The sequence below is a fragment of the Antennarius striatus genome, chromosome 17, assembly GCF_040054535.1.
Source record: "Antennarius striatus isolate MH-2024 chromosome 17, ASM4005453v1, whole genome shotgun sequence".
NCBI classification, from domain to species: Eukaryota; Metazoa; Chordata; class Actinopteri; order Lophiiformes; family Antennariidae; genus Antennarius; species Antennarius striatus.
In genome coordinates this window covers 7,764,757-7,779,727 of record NC_090792.1, presented here as the reverse complement: position 1 = coordinate 7,779,727, position 14,971 = coordinate 7,764,757, and the positions used below count along the sequence as shown (strand labels likewise).

General features: G+C 41.3%; 1 protein-coding gene across 1 annotated transcript; it reads right to left on the bottom strand.

Moving 5' to 3' along the window:
* Nucleotides 1-7,768: 7,768 nt before the first annotated feature.
* qpct (glutaminyl-peptide cyclotransferase) lies at nt 7,769-14,905 on the bottom strand. Its single transcript, XM_068338908.1, has 7 exons — nt 14,762-14,905; nt 12,925-13,071; nt 12,482-12,763; nt 10,025-10,192; nt 9,335-9,434; nt 8,912-9,028; nt 7,769-8,820 (listed from the first exon to the last, which is right to left on the bottom strand). The coding sequence occupies exons 1-7, from the start codon at nt 14,891-14,893 to the stop codon at nt 8,639-8,641; spliced, it is 1,128 nt and encodes a 375-aa protein (XP_068195009.1). The 5' UTR covers nt 14,894-14,905; the 3' UTR covers nt 7,769-8,638.
* Between the last annotated feature and the right edge of the window lie 66 nt (nt 14,906-14,971).

Sequence of the window (14,971 nt, the reverse complement as noted above, 5' to 3'; positions counted from 1 at the left end):
CCCCCACCAGCTCTGTCTGTCGGGTCTGAGATAGGTGTTGCATTAAATGACTGCCGGAACACTCGGAAAAATACCAATCGGGTATAACTTTGTTATCCACTAAGACGTAATGCATAATAATATTTCTCACATATTCAAAATGAAAAAAAAATCAAAACACACATTGGTTTCCATGATATACATGTATTAGTTGGATTTTTTGCGGATGAATATCAACACAGTGATGCAATATTGCATAACCTGATATATACTGTGATGTATTTCCCGCATTTCTACCAGAAATTATTTACGATAGATTCTGCAGCATTGAATTATCCCGTTGTTAAAACCGCTTTCACACTAAACCGTCATTAAGTGTCTTACTACAGAACTTCGTGTGTTTATTTAAATAAAACTTTACGGAGAGTACCTGAATGCAGCGTCAGCTTTCACCGCCCTCCTCTAATAAAGGAGGCGTGTACATAACAGGGTGCTACTCGATTTGTTATTGCTTCTCCTGAAAATGATTTACAGTTTAACACGAATAAACTGTAAATCTGTTTGAATATAGTTTAAATAAGGGTCACAACTAAATAGCAAGGCGTCATTGTACACAATATATATCAAACATTTTAATGTATCTATATCGATGGCCTGTGTCACACAAGTAATAGCTTGGTGACATAAAAGTAAAAAGCATGTGATGACAATCATATTTACAATATTTAATTTGGAAAAACAGCATCAGCAGGTTTCAGTGAATATGACTCACTGCTGCTCTCTGTTGGTAAAGTGAGTCTTTGCATGTCAGTCATAGTCATAGTTTTACATTTATAGTTTTTTTCAGTCGGTAACAAGCGTTTGTCCAAACAGCAGCCACATTTTCAAAACTCCAAACACAATTAGCACAGCATTGGTCTTTTGTGGCCATACCATTCACACATTTAATGTTGCTTTCGCACAATATGCAGTCAGTGAACATATTACCACAATGCTTTCATTTTCTTAGCAGACAAACTATACCTCCCAACAAAATTATGGATTGTTTTTTTTATTATTTTCGAATGTTAAAACACAACATCCCACAATAGCAACAACAATATTCCAAACATTAGATACAGTATAAAAACCTCTGCTTCTGCAATGATATCAGTTCAAAACCAATATGTTGCAGCTGACAAGCAAACAATTGAATTTTTTTTTTAACTTTTTTAAAAAAAAATTTAAATTTTATATACTCAATCAATCCCCAAGGGGAAATTAGTGGCACAGTCTTGTTAGTCAAATCAAATCACATGCATATACAGTATTAGTGTGTACAGGCCCTGAACTCACAAGCACACACACAAGGGGCCTGTATGCATGCAGGGGGATGTAGAGTGGTGGGCAGCCCCTTTATGGTGAACCCAAATGAGCAACTTGTAAGGGTGACGGCGCTTTGCTCAAGGATGCCTCGGCAGTGCTCCGGAGGTGAGCTGACACCTCCCACTGTCAGCTCACAATCTGGGTATTTTTGGGTTGGAGCGGGAATCGAACCGCCAATCTTGGAACATTGGACTCTACCACTGAGTCACTGCCCCCCCATTGACACACAGCTGATCATTGCCAAGGGTGGATCCGGCATGCCAATCGGTTCCATCCCAGGCGCATCGCCTTTGGATGATATCAGAGATTGTAGATATTAGAGACAGTAATTTTGTGTTTTTTTACGTAAGCCCCCCAGGCCCTTTCTTTTTTTATGCCATTTTTGCTGTTTTGTTTTTTTTTTTGTTCAGAACCCTCTTGTGTGTTTCATGAATACTTTGTTCACTGTAAGCTTTTTCTGTTCTATCATAATGTAAACAGCAATTTTACTGTACCTCCTGTAATAAACTGTAAAGGAAAAAAACTGATTTGCTCTTTACTGGAATGCTCCTGAATGTGACCATTACAGTACATGTGGACATAAAGTTCCCAACCAAGACATTTTGTGTACATTTTGCATGCAAATACCATTAAAACTGAAGCGTAAAAGTCTATGCAATTTTTATAATGTCAACAATACCCAGTATTTTGATTGACTGCATGTACCTTATGAAGTGAAAACAAGCATTATTGTTTGACACAGTAATTTCATTTTGAGTCGAATATCCAGTGTTTTGGTAAAGTGTGTGTGCAGAAAAAGATGTATTCTATTTTGAAATGAAGAGTTATTATATATTTAACAAAACGTGTTTTTGAGAAGAAAATTAAGCATTTGGTCAATTGTGCTTTGTAGTTGTGAGTCTGTGTTAAGAGTTTAGAAAATGTGACTGCTGTTTGGACAAACTCCTGTTAGCGACTGATAAAAAACTGTAATACTGAGAATAATTAATACCACTACTACTACTATTAAGATTAAATTCACTTTATTGATCCTCAGAGGGGAAATTCTCTTCTCATTCACAGTACAGTACATGCATATATGTGTATATATATGTGTGTGTGTGTGTGTGTGTGTGTGTGTGTGTGTGTGTGTGTGTGTGTGTGTGTGTGTGTGTGTGTGTGTGTGTGTGTGTGTGTGTGTGTGTGTGTGTGTGTGTGTGTGTGTATATATATATATATATATATATATATATACACACAGTATGTGTGTGTGTGTGTGTGTGTGTGTGTGTGTGTGTGTGTGTGTTAGTCAGATCACACACACAATGCTGTGTACAAGCCCAAGAAACACAACATACTAGGGGCCTGTAGGCATACAATTAGTCCAGGCAGCACAAGGGAGGCAGAGTGACAGGTCATGACTTCGGGGTGCGCCCCAAATGAGCAGCTTGCAGGGGGGGGTGGCGCCTTGCTCAAGGGCGCCTCGGCAGTGACTGGAAGGTGAGTTGACACCTCCCAGTCACTGGGTGGTGTCAGGGCACCTCAGCAGTGACACCTCCCACAGTCAGCTCACACTCTGAGGATGTTTTGGCGGGAGTGGGAATCGAACCACCGATGTCTGAGGCGATGTCCGGTTGTAAGACGTCCGCTCTACCGCTGAGAGCGACCCCCAATTTTAATCTAAATCTTAATCTTAATCTTAATCTTAATCTTAATCTCAAATCGCGAGTGTTGATGCGCAAATGCGCGAGGCCGCACTGTAATACCATACATCCATCTTCAACCGCTTATCTGGGGCTAGGTCAAGGGGGCAACAGTCTCAGGAGAGATGCCCATACCTCCCTCTCCCCAGACACCTCTTCCAGCTCCTCCGGGGGGATCACGAGGCGTTCCCAGGCCAACTGACAGACAGTCCCTCCAGCGTATCCTAGGTCTTCCCCGAGGTCTCCTCCTGGTAGGACATGCCCGGAACACCTCTCCAGGGAAGCGTCCAGGAGGCATCCGCAACAAATGCCCAAGCCACCTCAGCTGGCTCTGCTCGAGGCAGAGGAGCAGCTGCTCTACTCTAAGCTGCTCCCTGGTGACTGAGTTCTTCACCCTATCTCTAAGGATGCGTCCAGCCACTCTATGGAGGAAACTCATTTCAGCCACTTGTATCCGGGATCTTGTCCTATCGGTCATTACCCAAAGCTCATGACCATAGGAGAGAGTAGGAACGTTGATTGACCGGTAAATTGAGTGCTTTGTATTGCGACTCAGCCCCTTTTTCACCACAACAGACCTATACAGCGACCGCATCACTGCGAAAGCTGCACCAATCCATCTGTCAATCACGTTCCATCCTTCCCTCACACCTTGAACAAGACCCCAAGATACTTAAACTCCCCCACTTGGGGCAAAGACTACACCGATCTGAAGAGGGTACACCACCCTTTTCCGTTCGAGAACCGTGGCCTCAGATTTAGAGGTGCTAACCTTCATCCCACTCTTGTCACACTCAGCAGCAAACCGTCCCAGTGCACGCTGAAGGTCCAGGTTTGATGAGGCCAACAGGACAACATCATCCGCAAGAAGTGGAGATGAAATCCTGTGGTCCCCAAACCGGACTCCGTCCAGATCCTGGCTGCGCCTACAAATTCTGTCCATAAAGATTATGAACAGAACCGGTGATAGAGGGCAGCCCTGCCAAAGTCCAAAATGCACCTGGAATAGGTCTGACTTACTGCCGGCAATGCAAACCAAGCTCTGGCGTCAGTCACACAGGGACCGGACAGCCCTCAGCAAAGGGCCCCAAATCCCATATACTCCCGAAGTGGCACAAGATACCACAAGGGACACGAGCAAATGCCTTCTCCAGACCCACAAAACACATGTGGACTGGTTGGGCAAACTTCCATGAATCCTCGAGCACTCGATGGAGAATGTAGAGCTGGTCCAGTGTTCCACAAATGGAATGAAAACCGCATTGTTCCTCCTGAATCCGCAGTTCGACTATAGGTCTAATCTTCCTCTCCAGTATCCTGGAATAGACTTTCCCCGGGAGGCAGAGGAGTGTGATCCCCCTATAGTTGGAACACACCATCTGGTCCCCCTTTTTGAAAAGAGGGACCACCGCCCCAGTCTGCAAATCCAAAGGTACTGTCCCCAACTGCCATGCAATGTTATAGAGATGTGTCAACCATGACAGTCCCTGCACACCAGAGATTTGAGGTACTCGGGGCGAATATCATCCATCCGCTTTGCCACCAAGGAGTTTGGCAACCACCTTGGTGACTTCAGCTTGGGTGATGAACGAGTCCACCTCTGAGACCTCAGTCTCTGTTTCCTCTGTGTAAGATATGGTAACAGGATTGAGGAGATCCTCAAAGTATTCTTTCCACCGCCCAACAACATCCTCAGTCGAGGTCAGCAGCTCTCAAGCTCTACTGTGTATTTCTTCGAGACTGACCAATAGTCCTCCTCCGTGGCCTCCCTGAACTCCTCCCAGACCCGAGTCTTTGCCTCCGCGACTACTCTTTTTTTAAAAAAATGTATGTATGTATGTATGTATGTATGTATGTATGTATGTATGTATGTATGTATGTATGTATATATTTATTTATATATTTATTTTTGCCTGCATGTATTCTCATAGTTTAACCCCATAAAAGGGGGTCAACTTTTTATGAGAGCAATGCTCGTTTTAGTCTTGCACCAAAATCTTTTATATATTTTAATGTGTGCATATGACCATCACCGGACCGGTCCTGTCTTGGAACTAAGTTGTAATCTTTATTAGAATTTCCTATTGTGAGCCAGAGAGGGAAGTGCTGTACCTCTGTGTATTAGCAGAGAAACCAGAAGGAGTCAGGGAGAGAAAACACAAACAGGGGAGTGGATAGATAGGCAGTGCTGTTAGATTGGAAGAGACTTGAGCTGTTTCTTTTTTTTTTGTCACAACTGATACCTTAATACCAATGTTATAAAACACCTGACAATATAGAAAAGACCGCCAGAGGAAAACAGTGCAGAAGGAAGATAGAGGGCCTGAGTAACCTTGAGTAGCCTCCGCGACTACTCAAACTGCAGTACGCCTGGCCTGCCATTACCTGTCAGCTGCCTCCAGAGTCCCAAAATTCAACAAGATTTGATAGGATTCCTTCAGCTTGACGGCATCCCTTACTTCCGGTGTCCACCACTGGGTTCGGAGGTTACCGCCTCGACAGGCACCAGAGACCTTTTGACCAAAGCTCCAAGCAATCGCTTTGACAATAGAGGTGGTGAACATGGTCCATGCTGACTCAATGTCCCCAGCCTCTTGCAATTTCTGAGAGAGGCTCTCCCGGAGGTGGGAGTTGAAGACCTCACTTACAGAGGGTTCTGCCAGACGTTCCCAACAGACTCTCAAAACACATTTGGGCCTGCCGAATCTGTCCAGCCTCCTGCTCTGCCAGCGGATCCAGCTCACCACCAGGTGGTGTTTGGTTGACAGCTCTTCCCATCTCTTCACCCGAGTGTCGAACATATGCAGTCGGAGGTCGGACGATACAACAACGAAATCGATCATCGACCTCCGGCCTAGGGTGTCCTGGTGCCATGTGCACTTATGGACATCCCTGCGGTTAAACAATGTGTTTGTTATGGACAAACTGTGAATTTTAGCCCAATGAATCCTGACATTGTCATCTTGGAATATGCCCATGCCTTTGGAGAAGAAATAATCCATTGATGGAATAACCTGGTCATTCAGTATATTCAGGTAATTAGCTGATCTCATTCTTTGAACACACACTGTTGCTGAACCTAGACCTGACCTGAACGGGCATATTCCAAGATGACAATGTCAGGATTCATTTGGCTAAAATTGTGAGGGAGGGGTTCACGGAGCATGAGACATCATTTTCATACAATGATTGGCCACCACAGACTCCAGACCTTAAACCTGTTGAGATTCTTTGAAAGAAGAATCTCAATGAGTGATGGAGATGGCTTTACATAGTGGCCAGACCCCATCATCATAAATGCAGGATCTTGATGAAAAATATGGAAAAATATTGCATCACTGGATGGAAATAACTCTTGTGTGATATTGCACTAACTCATCAAAACAATATCCGAGTTAATGCATGCTGTAATGAAAGCTAAATGCAGTCCAACAAAATATGAGAGGGTGTAACTTTTTTGGATGGCAACTCTTTTTTTGGCCAGGCAGTGTATGACAGTTGAGCTGTGGGGCTATAAGCAAGCCCACACACGGCCTCTCACCTTGGGCAACACCAGAAAAGTGGAGAGTCCAGCCCCTCTCAGGGGTTTGAGTTCCAGAGCCTAAACTGTGGGCGGAGGTGAGCCCGACTATATCTAGTCAGTACCTCTCAACCTCTGTCACAACCTCTGTCACAAGCTCTGACAACATTTGTTTTATTACTGATGTATAGTGGGTTACAAAGCTAATCATTTTGCAGGCCTATAGCTACTTATCAAGATCAAAAAGCAGGAGAACATCAGATAGAATAAGCAGGAAATATACAGTAAATAATAATAAAAAGACCTTCAGCTGAAAAAGTAACGATCGTTGGAAAAATATTTTGCTCTTTATGCATCTATTAGGTATGTATGGTTTCCAGTCTTTAGCTTTTATGTATTTTGACTTTGAATGGCCTTTATAAAGTGTGAAACACAACATACATAGGAGATTCCTGTGAAGTGAGATTCAGACTTTTCCATTACTGCACAGCTGGAAGCTGTTGCTTCTTCGGCACTGCAGATTAATGCCTGACTGCTAATAAATATTTTCTGCATTATCACTGCCAGGCAAAAAAGAAGAAGAAGAAGCCCTTATAAGATGATAATGACATGTTTTTGTTTTTAGTAATTTCTTTAGAAACAGACTTAAAGATATTTTTTCACTGTAGCTCAACTGAATCATTTTGGTGATGACTGACAGATAGAAAACCTGTGGCAAGGATTAATAGAAGACACAACAAGATCACGAAAACAAAAACATACGTAACATGGGAGTGTGTGATTCGGCGCAACATTAGATGGGAAAAAGGTCTTCATTAAGACAAGATATACAGTATGTTGGTGCACATTGTTTCCAGGCATCAAGAAAATTTCTGACAGCAACAAATGGGAGATTAGAGGTATGCTTAGTTCTCGTGGGAATGGATTGGATTGAAGGGGATTTAGGTACTGTGGAATTCAGGGGAGGTCCTCCATGATGGGATTAAGTGAATCTTGGGATTGGTGTCGAGGTGAGGCGGTGGGATGCATGGGATGATTGTTCTCTTGGAAAGCGGGAGGCTCAAGCTTCAGTACTGTGAGAATGAAAAAGTCTACAAAGCTGACGCAAAACTGGAAGTGTGATATTTGCTATTTTTGCTCCCTCTCAGAGTAGGTTACTTTCAATAACCAAAGGGACCTAACTCCTTAATCCACTGCAAAACAAAGACTTCTATAAATAAATAAACTCTGCATGATATCCCTTGCATTCTGTGATAACATTTATTTCAGTCTCAAAACACAGGAAGTCCAGGTTTGGCACTGTATATTATGCTGGGATTTACAATAAAAATTGGTCTAATAATATGATATAAACAAAGGCAGATACATGAAAAAGTATATCCTGTCTAAAGATGACAGGATATGAAGGGCTACAGTTGTAGTTAATAAAAATAAACCCACTTCTTGGTTAGCTCTATTAATAATGAACAGATTTACCACATAAGAGGAAATGTCACATACCCTATAGCTGAAACCAACGTGACACAATCCCATGCGTTTCAACATACTACTGCAACATGTGTATTGGTGTCGTCCTGAGGTTGGCCAAAGCATGACTTCAGGATTCAAAGTTGGCATGGAAATTTGTTAAATAATTTGTACCACATGATGGTTATCTTATCTTTTCCCTCTACATTGGTATGGACACTAAGATGCCCCACATAGTGTAAAGGCGGGGGTTGTTCTGATATAAAGAGAGCAGTGTAGTTAAAAACACACAGGAGGTCCTTTGTGCTAATCTGCTGCTGGTGGCCTGAAATTAAGATGAAGCTTTAAAGTCTGTCAGAACCAACTTGGGAGGAAACTAGCAGCACTGTTCACACAGACTAAAATGATCCCAAAAAACATCCACATAAAGATTTTCAAATAAAAGTGAAGTTGCTTTTACATATAGTTTACATCAGGCTACATCTCCTATATGCCAAGTTTTCAGTACGCATTTCCCATCTAGTTTGCAATAATAAGGATGGACACACATTGCTGGCGTTTAAATATTTTAAATACAGTTCATTATTTCAATCTTTAAAAGAAAGCAATGATGAAAACCTTGCTTTCAAAGGGAATTCTGTGGAGTTGTGGGGATCACTGGTCTGGTATTGAGGTACTCAAGAACAAAAATCTGCAGTATCTTGTTGAGGTTCTGAATGCTGGAGCGATCCAGGTTCTGCTCATTGTCATCAAACGTGTGCCACACGGCCGGGAATGGGGATGGGATCAGGTGGAGGACACGCACACCTAAGGAGGAGGAGCAGGATGACAATCAGCTGACATAGTCATGATATGCTGCCGGCACTGTGACAGAATTTGTGTTACTTGGGGTGCGCACCTCTGTTTAAGAAGGGTATGTGATCATCTTGTATGTGGCCAATAGGCCGATCAGGCCAGAAATACTGCACACTGTTAGGATGATCCACAAGCAGGTCCATGGAGTGTAAACGCGTTTCTGGAGATGTAAGGAGAAATGAATATGTTGGTTGAGTTATTTTTTGCGTTGAATGTGTTGAAGTTTTGCTGAAACTGCTCTTTAAGGGTATTGATCAGACTTTTGAGTGTAGTTTGATTACTTTGTACAGACAGAACTGAAGACGTAAACACAAATCCCAGAAGAGTCATGACATAGGTAAATATGGATCCTCTACGATGCAGTCCTAGCAGTACAGTGTGATGAAAGATTTGGCCTCCACGTGTTAATAACTGGACGAAGGCTAAGGGGATGTCCAGTGTGCTCCATAATAGAAAACTGATTTACCAATACTCTGCAGTCTGGACAGCCAGTGTGTTGTACTGGGGAACTGGTTCCCGAAGCTTGGGGTGGGAGCCCCGATCAGGTCCAGCAGAACAAACAGATCCTGGAGGAGATGAAATATTCTGAAGATGGGTCGCTCACAAGAAAACAGTTTCCCATAATAATCACCCTTCAGAGCCCATGCTTAGAATGTCATGTTTAACACAATGACAGCAATGCTCAAGAATATCTCTGCAAGACAAACCAAACACACCCAACAGTGTAAATCCATGCACAAACACGTGCACGCTCTAGTTTCCTTAAGATGCTATCTGCTTTATCTCTGTCAGTCCACACAGGAATGTTTGCATCTGTTGAAAAACAGATGCAAACATAATTCTGTATCCCAACTGTATCCTCCCACAGTTGGGATACAGAAACATAACCTCATTAAAGTGACAATTTTGTTATCATTCACCGTTGAACAAATTATGTATGACATCAAGGAGTTTGAGTCTGCCATGTGACAAAAGGATAAGCGCTGAGAATTCTTCAAAATATAAAACTATTAAAGACACCCGTCTCCCTGTCTGTGTGGGTGGTGTATAAGAGGGGATCAGATTGTACTCAAACTGATGTGGGATAACAAAGAGATGATCTTGGGAGTGATTAAGTGGTTATGATAATCTCATGTAGTTTGGGGCTGTGGTTTACTATGCCGTGCAGTTGGTTGGTGTCTGTGGCTCCAGCAGGGTGAGGGGTGGTCTCCATCTTCCGGGCCAGATGGCGAGAGCCGTACAGAGAATCTGAGGGTGTCCAATGGAAAAGAGCCTCCTCGCCATCGAAGAAAACCAACTGCAAGGTCAGGTCGGGACTGGAGAGCTGGGAGGAAGACAGGAAGTCAGAAGTCATTGGACACATTTTTCATCCTTAGAGGTTTACTGCCCCCTAGTGGTTTTACAGTGACAGTGACACAGATGCTTATTCAGGCATTTTATCTAATGTATTTATTTAGTTTGGTTCAAATTTATCAAATTTTCATTAACTAGAAGGCAGCTCAATAGATCATATACCTTCAACCAGGGCCAGTTATTTTCAAAGCTTTTTTTTTTCTAAATTTCAATGCCAACAAGACGCATGCGCTTTCAAAAAAGACCAACCTCACTAGTAAAGTAAGTGAATTCATAAGTTTTTTGGCACATGCCCCACACGATATTTTTTAACTTGATATTCAATTTTGAAAAAAAGACAACCAAAATTCCCGAGCTTGCCATTTATTCTGGGTCAACTTAAAATGTAAAGGATTCTTTCTTCTTGCTCAAATATTTAAATGAAGTCCCGTTGACTTTATTCAACAAAGAGATCAATCTCCATTGACATTTTCCGTTCTTGCCACTTGTCCTACTCTTCTACCAATTTTAATCCATTAGCTAGTATATATATAATATACTGAAATGGTGAAAAACAAAAAAAGCAGTGGACTAGATCCTCATTAAAGTGGAAGGACTTCTTTCTTTCCATTGAGTTCTATTGATTTTTTTTTACCTTGAGAGCAGCAACAAACAAACAAGTACCAGCTGAAATTGTATCACCTCTCCCTTCTTGGCAGAGGTTATATGATTTTGTAATAGTACTGTCTTCAGTGTAATTTATCAGTAACAATATTGATTATGTGTCTGCCTCCATAGCAATGGCAACTAATGTATTTGCATTAAGGGTGACTTCTGTTCCCAGAGTGACCTTTGGGATGGACAGCTGAGTCTGATAAACATGTCCCTCAGCTGATCTCTGCCTGTCACAGGTCCTGTCACTGTCTGCCCAACAGACAGAGGTCTGAGCTCCGCTGTCACACAGGAAAAGGACAGAGGAGCAAAGTGCATGAATATGAATACTAAGTTCAGCCACATGACTAGATGAAAGCCGTTTGTGTTAGTAATTAACACACACACACACACACACACACACACACACACACACACACACACACACACACACACACACACACACACACACACACAGTTTTAGGACATTTTTCAAACAAAAAAACTGGGTGGTGTCCATGAAGTAGGCTAGTAGGCTAATGTAAAAGAATACATGGTTTAAACATTCAACATTTACTCAAATGATGAGTGTGACAAAATATCTCCAACTGCCAACAAAATCAACAAAACTAATGATTTTAGTTTAGATCCAGACTGACTTTAAATATTCACTGTAGAGGCAGGGATTTACTTCCTGTGTTTTCACTTCATGTAGTGTGTGTGCATGTATGTGTGGGTGTGTTGGTGCTTGAGATTGACTGATTGATTGCCTGATGTACTGTATATCATCTGTGCTTGGCTGTGATTCTGTTTTGGTAGTTGGTACAGAGAGTGTGAGGTGCGTAGCCATTATTTCTGTTGACCGCAAAGAGTAAAATATGGAAATACGCAAAGAGTAAGAAACGCAAAGAGTAAAAGACGCAAAGGCTATTTTCCATCTTAGTCTAGTCTGGTCATCGTCCATCTGCACTGAATGTATGTTCTTCCCTGAAATGGTAAATTAAATGTCAACAACTGCAATAATGCCTCATCTTTCGTCCTTGGACTGAAGACTCAGCGTGTCAACATGAACAAAAAGTTTATTCTAAGGCCAAACCCATAGTGGGAAATCAATACACGGCAACAAATAGTCCAAACAAAAGCAGAAATACCAATTATGTTTATGCAAATACCAATTATAATGTTTACTAAAACTAAAAAGCTTCGCTGTTTACAGAGTTTGGTTTTTGAAAAAAAGTGGAGAATCTTAATCTGTAATCCTTGTCTACATCTTCAGTGTGTTGCAGAGGTAAAACAGTTTGAAAGTACTAACAATATGCATTAGTTTTGGTTACTTCTTTGAATTTGCTGAAAAGACGAAAAATACAGAGAATACTATCTTTATCCTTTAACTGTTAGGCTAGAATTTTTATATATTGATGTAACTGCATGACTCATTTTTAATTTTAAAAATTAAATTAAAAAATAAAGTGAATCATGACTACAATGAGTCAGTGCTGGTCACAATAATAAAAGCTAACATCTTTGGAAATTCAATTTAATATACGCAGACAGAAAAACACGATTCACATTTATGCACATTTATGCTTCCTCTCTACCACAGCTTTAAATCAAATGCTAATGTCCTCACCTTCTGAGCTTTCAGTTCTTCATCGAGGGCTCGGGCCAGCTCCAACATCATGGCGCAGGGAACAGCAGAATCAGTGGCACCTTGGAACTCCCTCCCGTGCCATTGTGGCGGGTAATACTTGGAATCATAGTGACAAGCCAAGACCAGCCGGCGTTTGGCTGATGGGTTGAGGGTGGCAATTAGGTTTACGAAGGGCAGTTGACCATAAGGCGTCTGTGACATAAACCTATCCTCTGTCACTTCCCAGCCTGCTCCCAAGGAACCAAGGGTTGTTTTGATATGCTGTGACCACATGCAAACATCTCATGTTAGCAATAAGAATTCAACACGCATTTCACCAACTGTTATTTTTTAATGATGAAAAACCAACAACATTTTTATTTTATTGCTAAATGGGTGTATATGTTAAATGGGTGGTGAAAATAAACCGTGACTACACAAACCTCCTGCACGGTGTAGCTGCCAACAGAACCTGGATACCTGGTGATGAGCAACGGCCTAAGGTCCCTCAGCCACATCTGGTCCAGGTCGGTGTGTGAGAGGGCAGCATGGACCTCATCTTGTGTGAGAGTGAGAGCTTGATGACGGAGCTGGATAATGGCAATAAAGAGGCAAGATAGGATGAAGAGATTAGTTGCAGGTTCAAGGCTATAGCAAAGTAGCCATGTGGCTTATAAATAACAATAGATTGTGGATTATTATATTACCCAATTTGAAGATGCTTGGAATGACAGACAAGACAAAAACATATTGAAAGCCACAAAGAACAAGGTGAATAGATATATTGAATAAAGAGGGAAAGAAGGGAAGGGTGCTCTTCAAACTTGCGCTATTCCCTCTCTTGCTCTGGGAAACAGTATTGAGACAGAACAGAATAACCTATTCATGCAACTTAAGCAGCAACTACATCAATAGTATCAATATACAATAGGTCCAGGTTTCACGCTGTAAGGGCCAATTCAATAACCGCTTAATTACTGTCACAGGTTAGAAAACTTATTGATCCTAGTGATCCCAGTGTTCTTTTTCATTTGGTCTACAAGTTCATCTGCTGTGAGCCACGGTTGTCATGGTAACAGGAAGGAAAAGAACTGAAGTTGAGTTTCAGAACCTATGACCTACTGTCTAACAGTACTCCAGTCTCGTCAGGAATGGAGCACTCCTTATTGGCAATTTGACTGACAATAGCATACATATTATTATACATATTATATTTGTTATATTAACAAACTGATTTCATAAAGCCCACAATTACTTTTATTTTAGCATAACTTTCAAAATCACATGCATGTATACCTTATTGTGACAAAAAACAAGAAGTAATTGTTTTTGGAAAAACATGGTACCAGCATATGTTTGTCTATTTTGTTTTAATTGGTCAACTTTATAATTGAAGTCCGAAGCCAGCAGTTGTTCTTTCATCTAATTTGATATGATTTTACTTTGTTGGGTTTTACAGTAGCATGAGCTTTAATCAACTTAAGATCATTACAACTGAAGTGTAAACATTCACCAACAAAACCTATTTGAGTTGGAGCCATGATACAACATGGTGTCTGGTGACTACAACTAAAAGCCAGTAATTACAGGCCTTTTACAAAAAGTATAATTATGTGGTAACACAGACTGAACATTGTAATCTAAAGTACTGGGGTGCACTGGGCTGAGAGCGGGTAAAAGAGGGGTCCATTTTAAAGTCTATAAATACCAAGACCTACAATTGGAGGATCAATGATGATGACTGTGCTACCATAGCAACTAGGCAAAGAGGAGAGGAGAAGAAGAATATAAATGAAGACATGAATGGCCAGACATACCCAGGTGTGTCTCGGGGGGATTATACAACAGTGTTGGGTAACACGGTTTATTGTTGAAATATCAACAATAGAACAAAATAGATATGAAAATCTGGGCCCAGTACTCTTCTCGTATTAAGTAGTCTAAGCAATTAAGGAATTACAATCTTTACATTAAAAGAAATGCATGCAGGCACAGATTTACATTATGAATATATGTGATTGTTTTGCATACAATTTAAATAATTTTAGAGTAATTAGGATTGCATGTTTTAAAATGAAAAAGTAAATATTTATTAATTATTTCGAGTCAATCAATTTTTGTAAGAATTATTTTAAGCCTCGTGAAAAAAAGTAGATGCGTGACAAAATTGCAGAAACATTGCATGTGGCAAGTTTGAAAAATTGCTTCACTTCTTGAAACGGTTTTCTGGGCGTCACTATATTATGACTAGAAAATAGATTATTTTTATTTTAGACCTACCTTTTCCTGTGTCCAGGGAATCCTTTCTTTGCAGTGGATGAATGTCACACAGATAGCAACGGTGTAAATTACACGCATTGTGAAGGGACTGGGTCTTTGCTCAGCCATCGCTGTTGACGCTGTTCTCCACATTCCAGTCTCCGCTTACAGATCATGTGAAAGGCAGGAGGGAGGACCCGGAGCTCTCGAAACCACAGCGCGTCACTACAC

What these genes read in the sequence shown, in the direction of transcription:
- qpct (XM_068338908.1), bottom strand. Translation starts at nt 14,893, where the DNA reads ATGTGGAGAACAGCGTCAACAGCGATGGCTGAGCAAAGACCCAGTCCC. An exon ending in AAGAACTGAAAGCTCAGAAG is followed by an intron (nt 10,193 to 12,481) that starts GTGAGGACATTA and finishes TCTTCCTCCCAG; the next exon opens with CTCTCCAGTCCCGACCTGAC. An exon ending in GTCCAGACTGCAGAGTATTG is followed by an intron (nt 9,029 to 9,334) that starts GTAAATCAGTTT and finishes TTACATCTCCAG; the next exon opens with AAACGCGTTTACACTCCATG.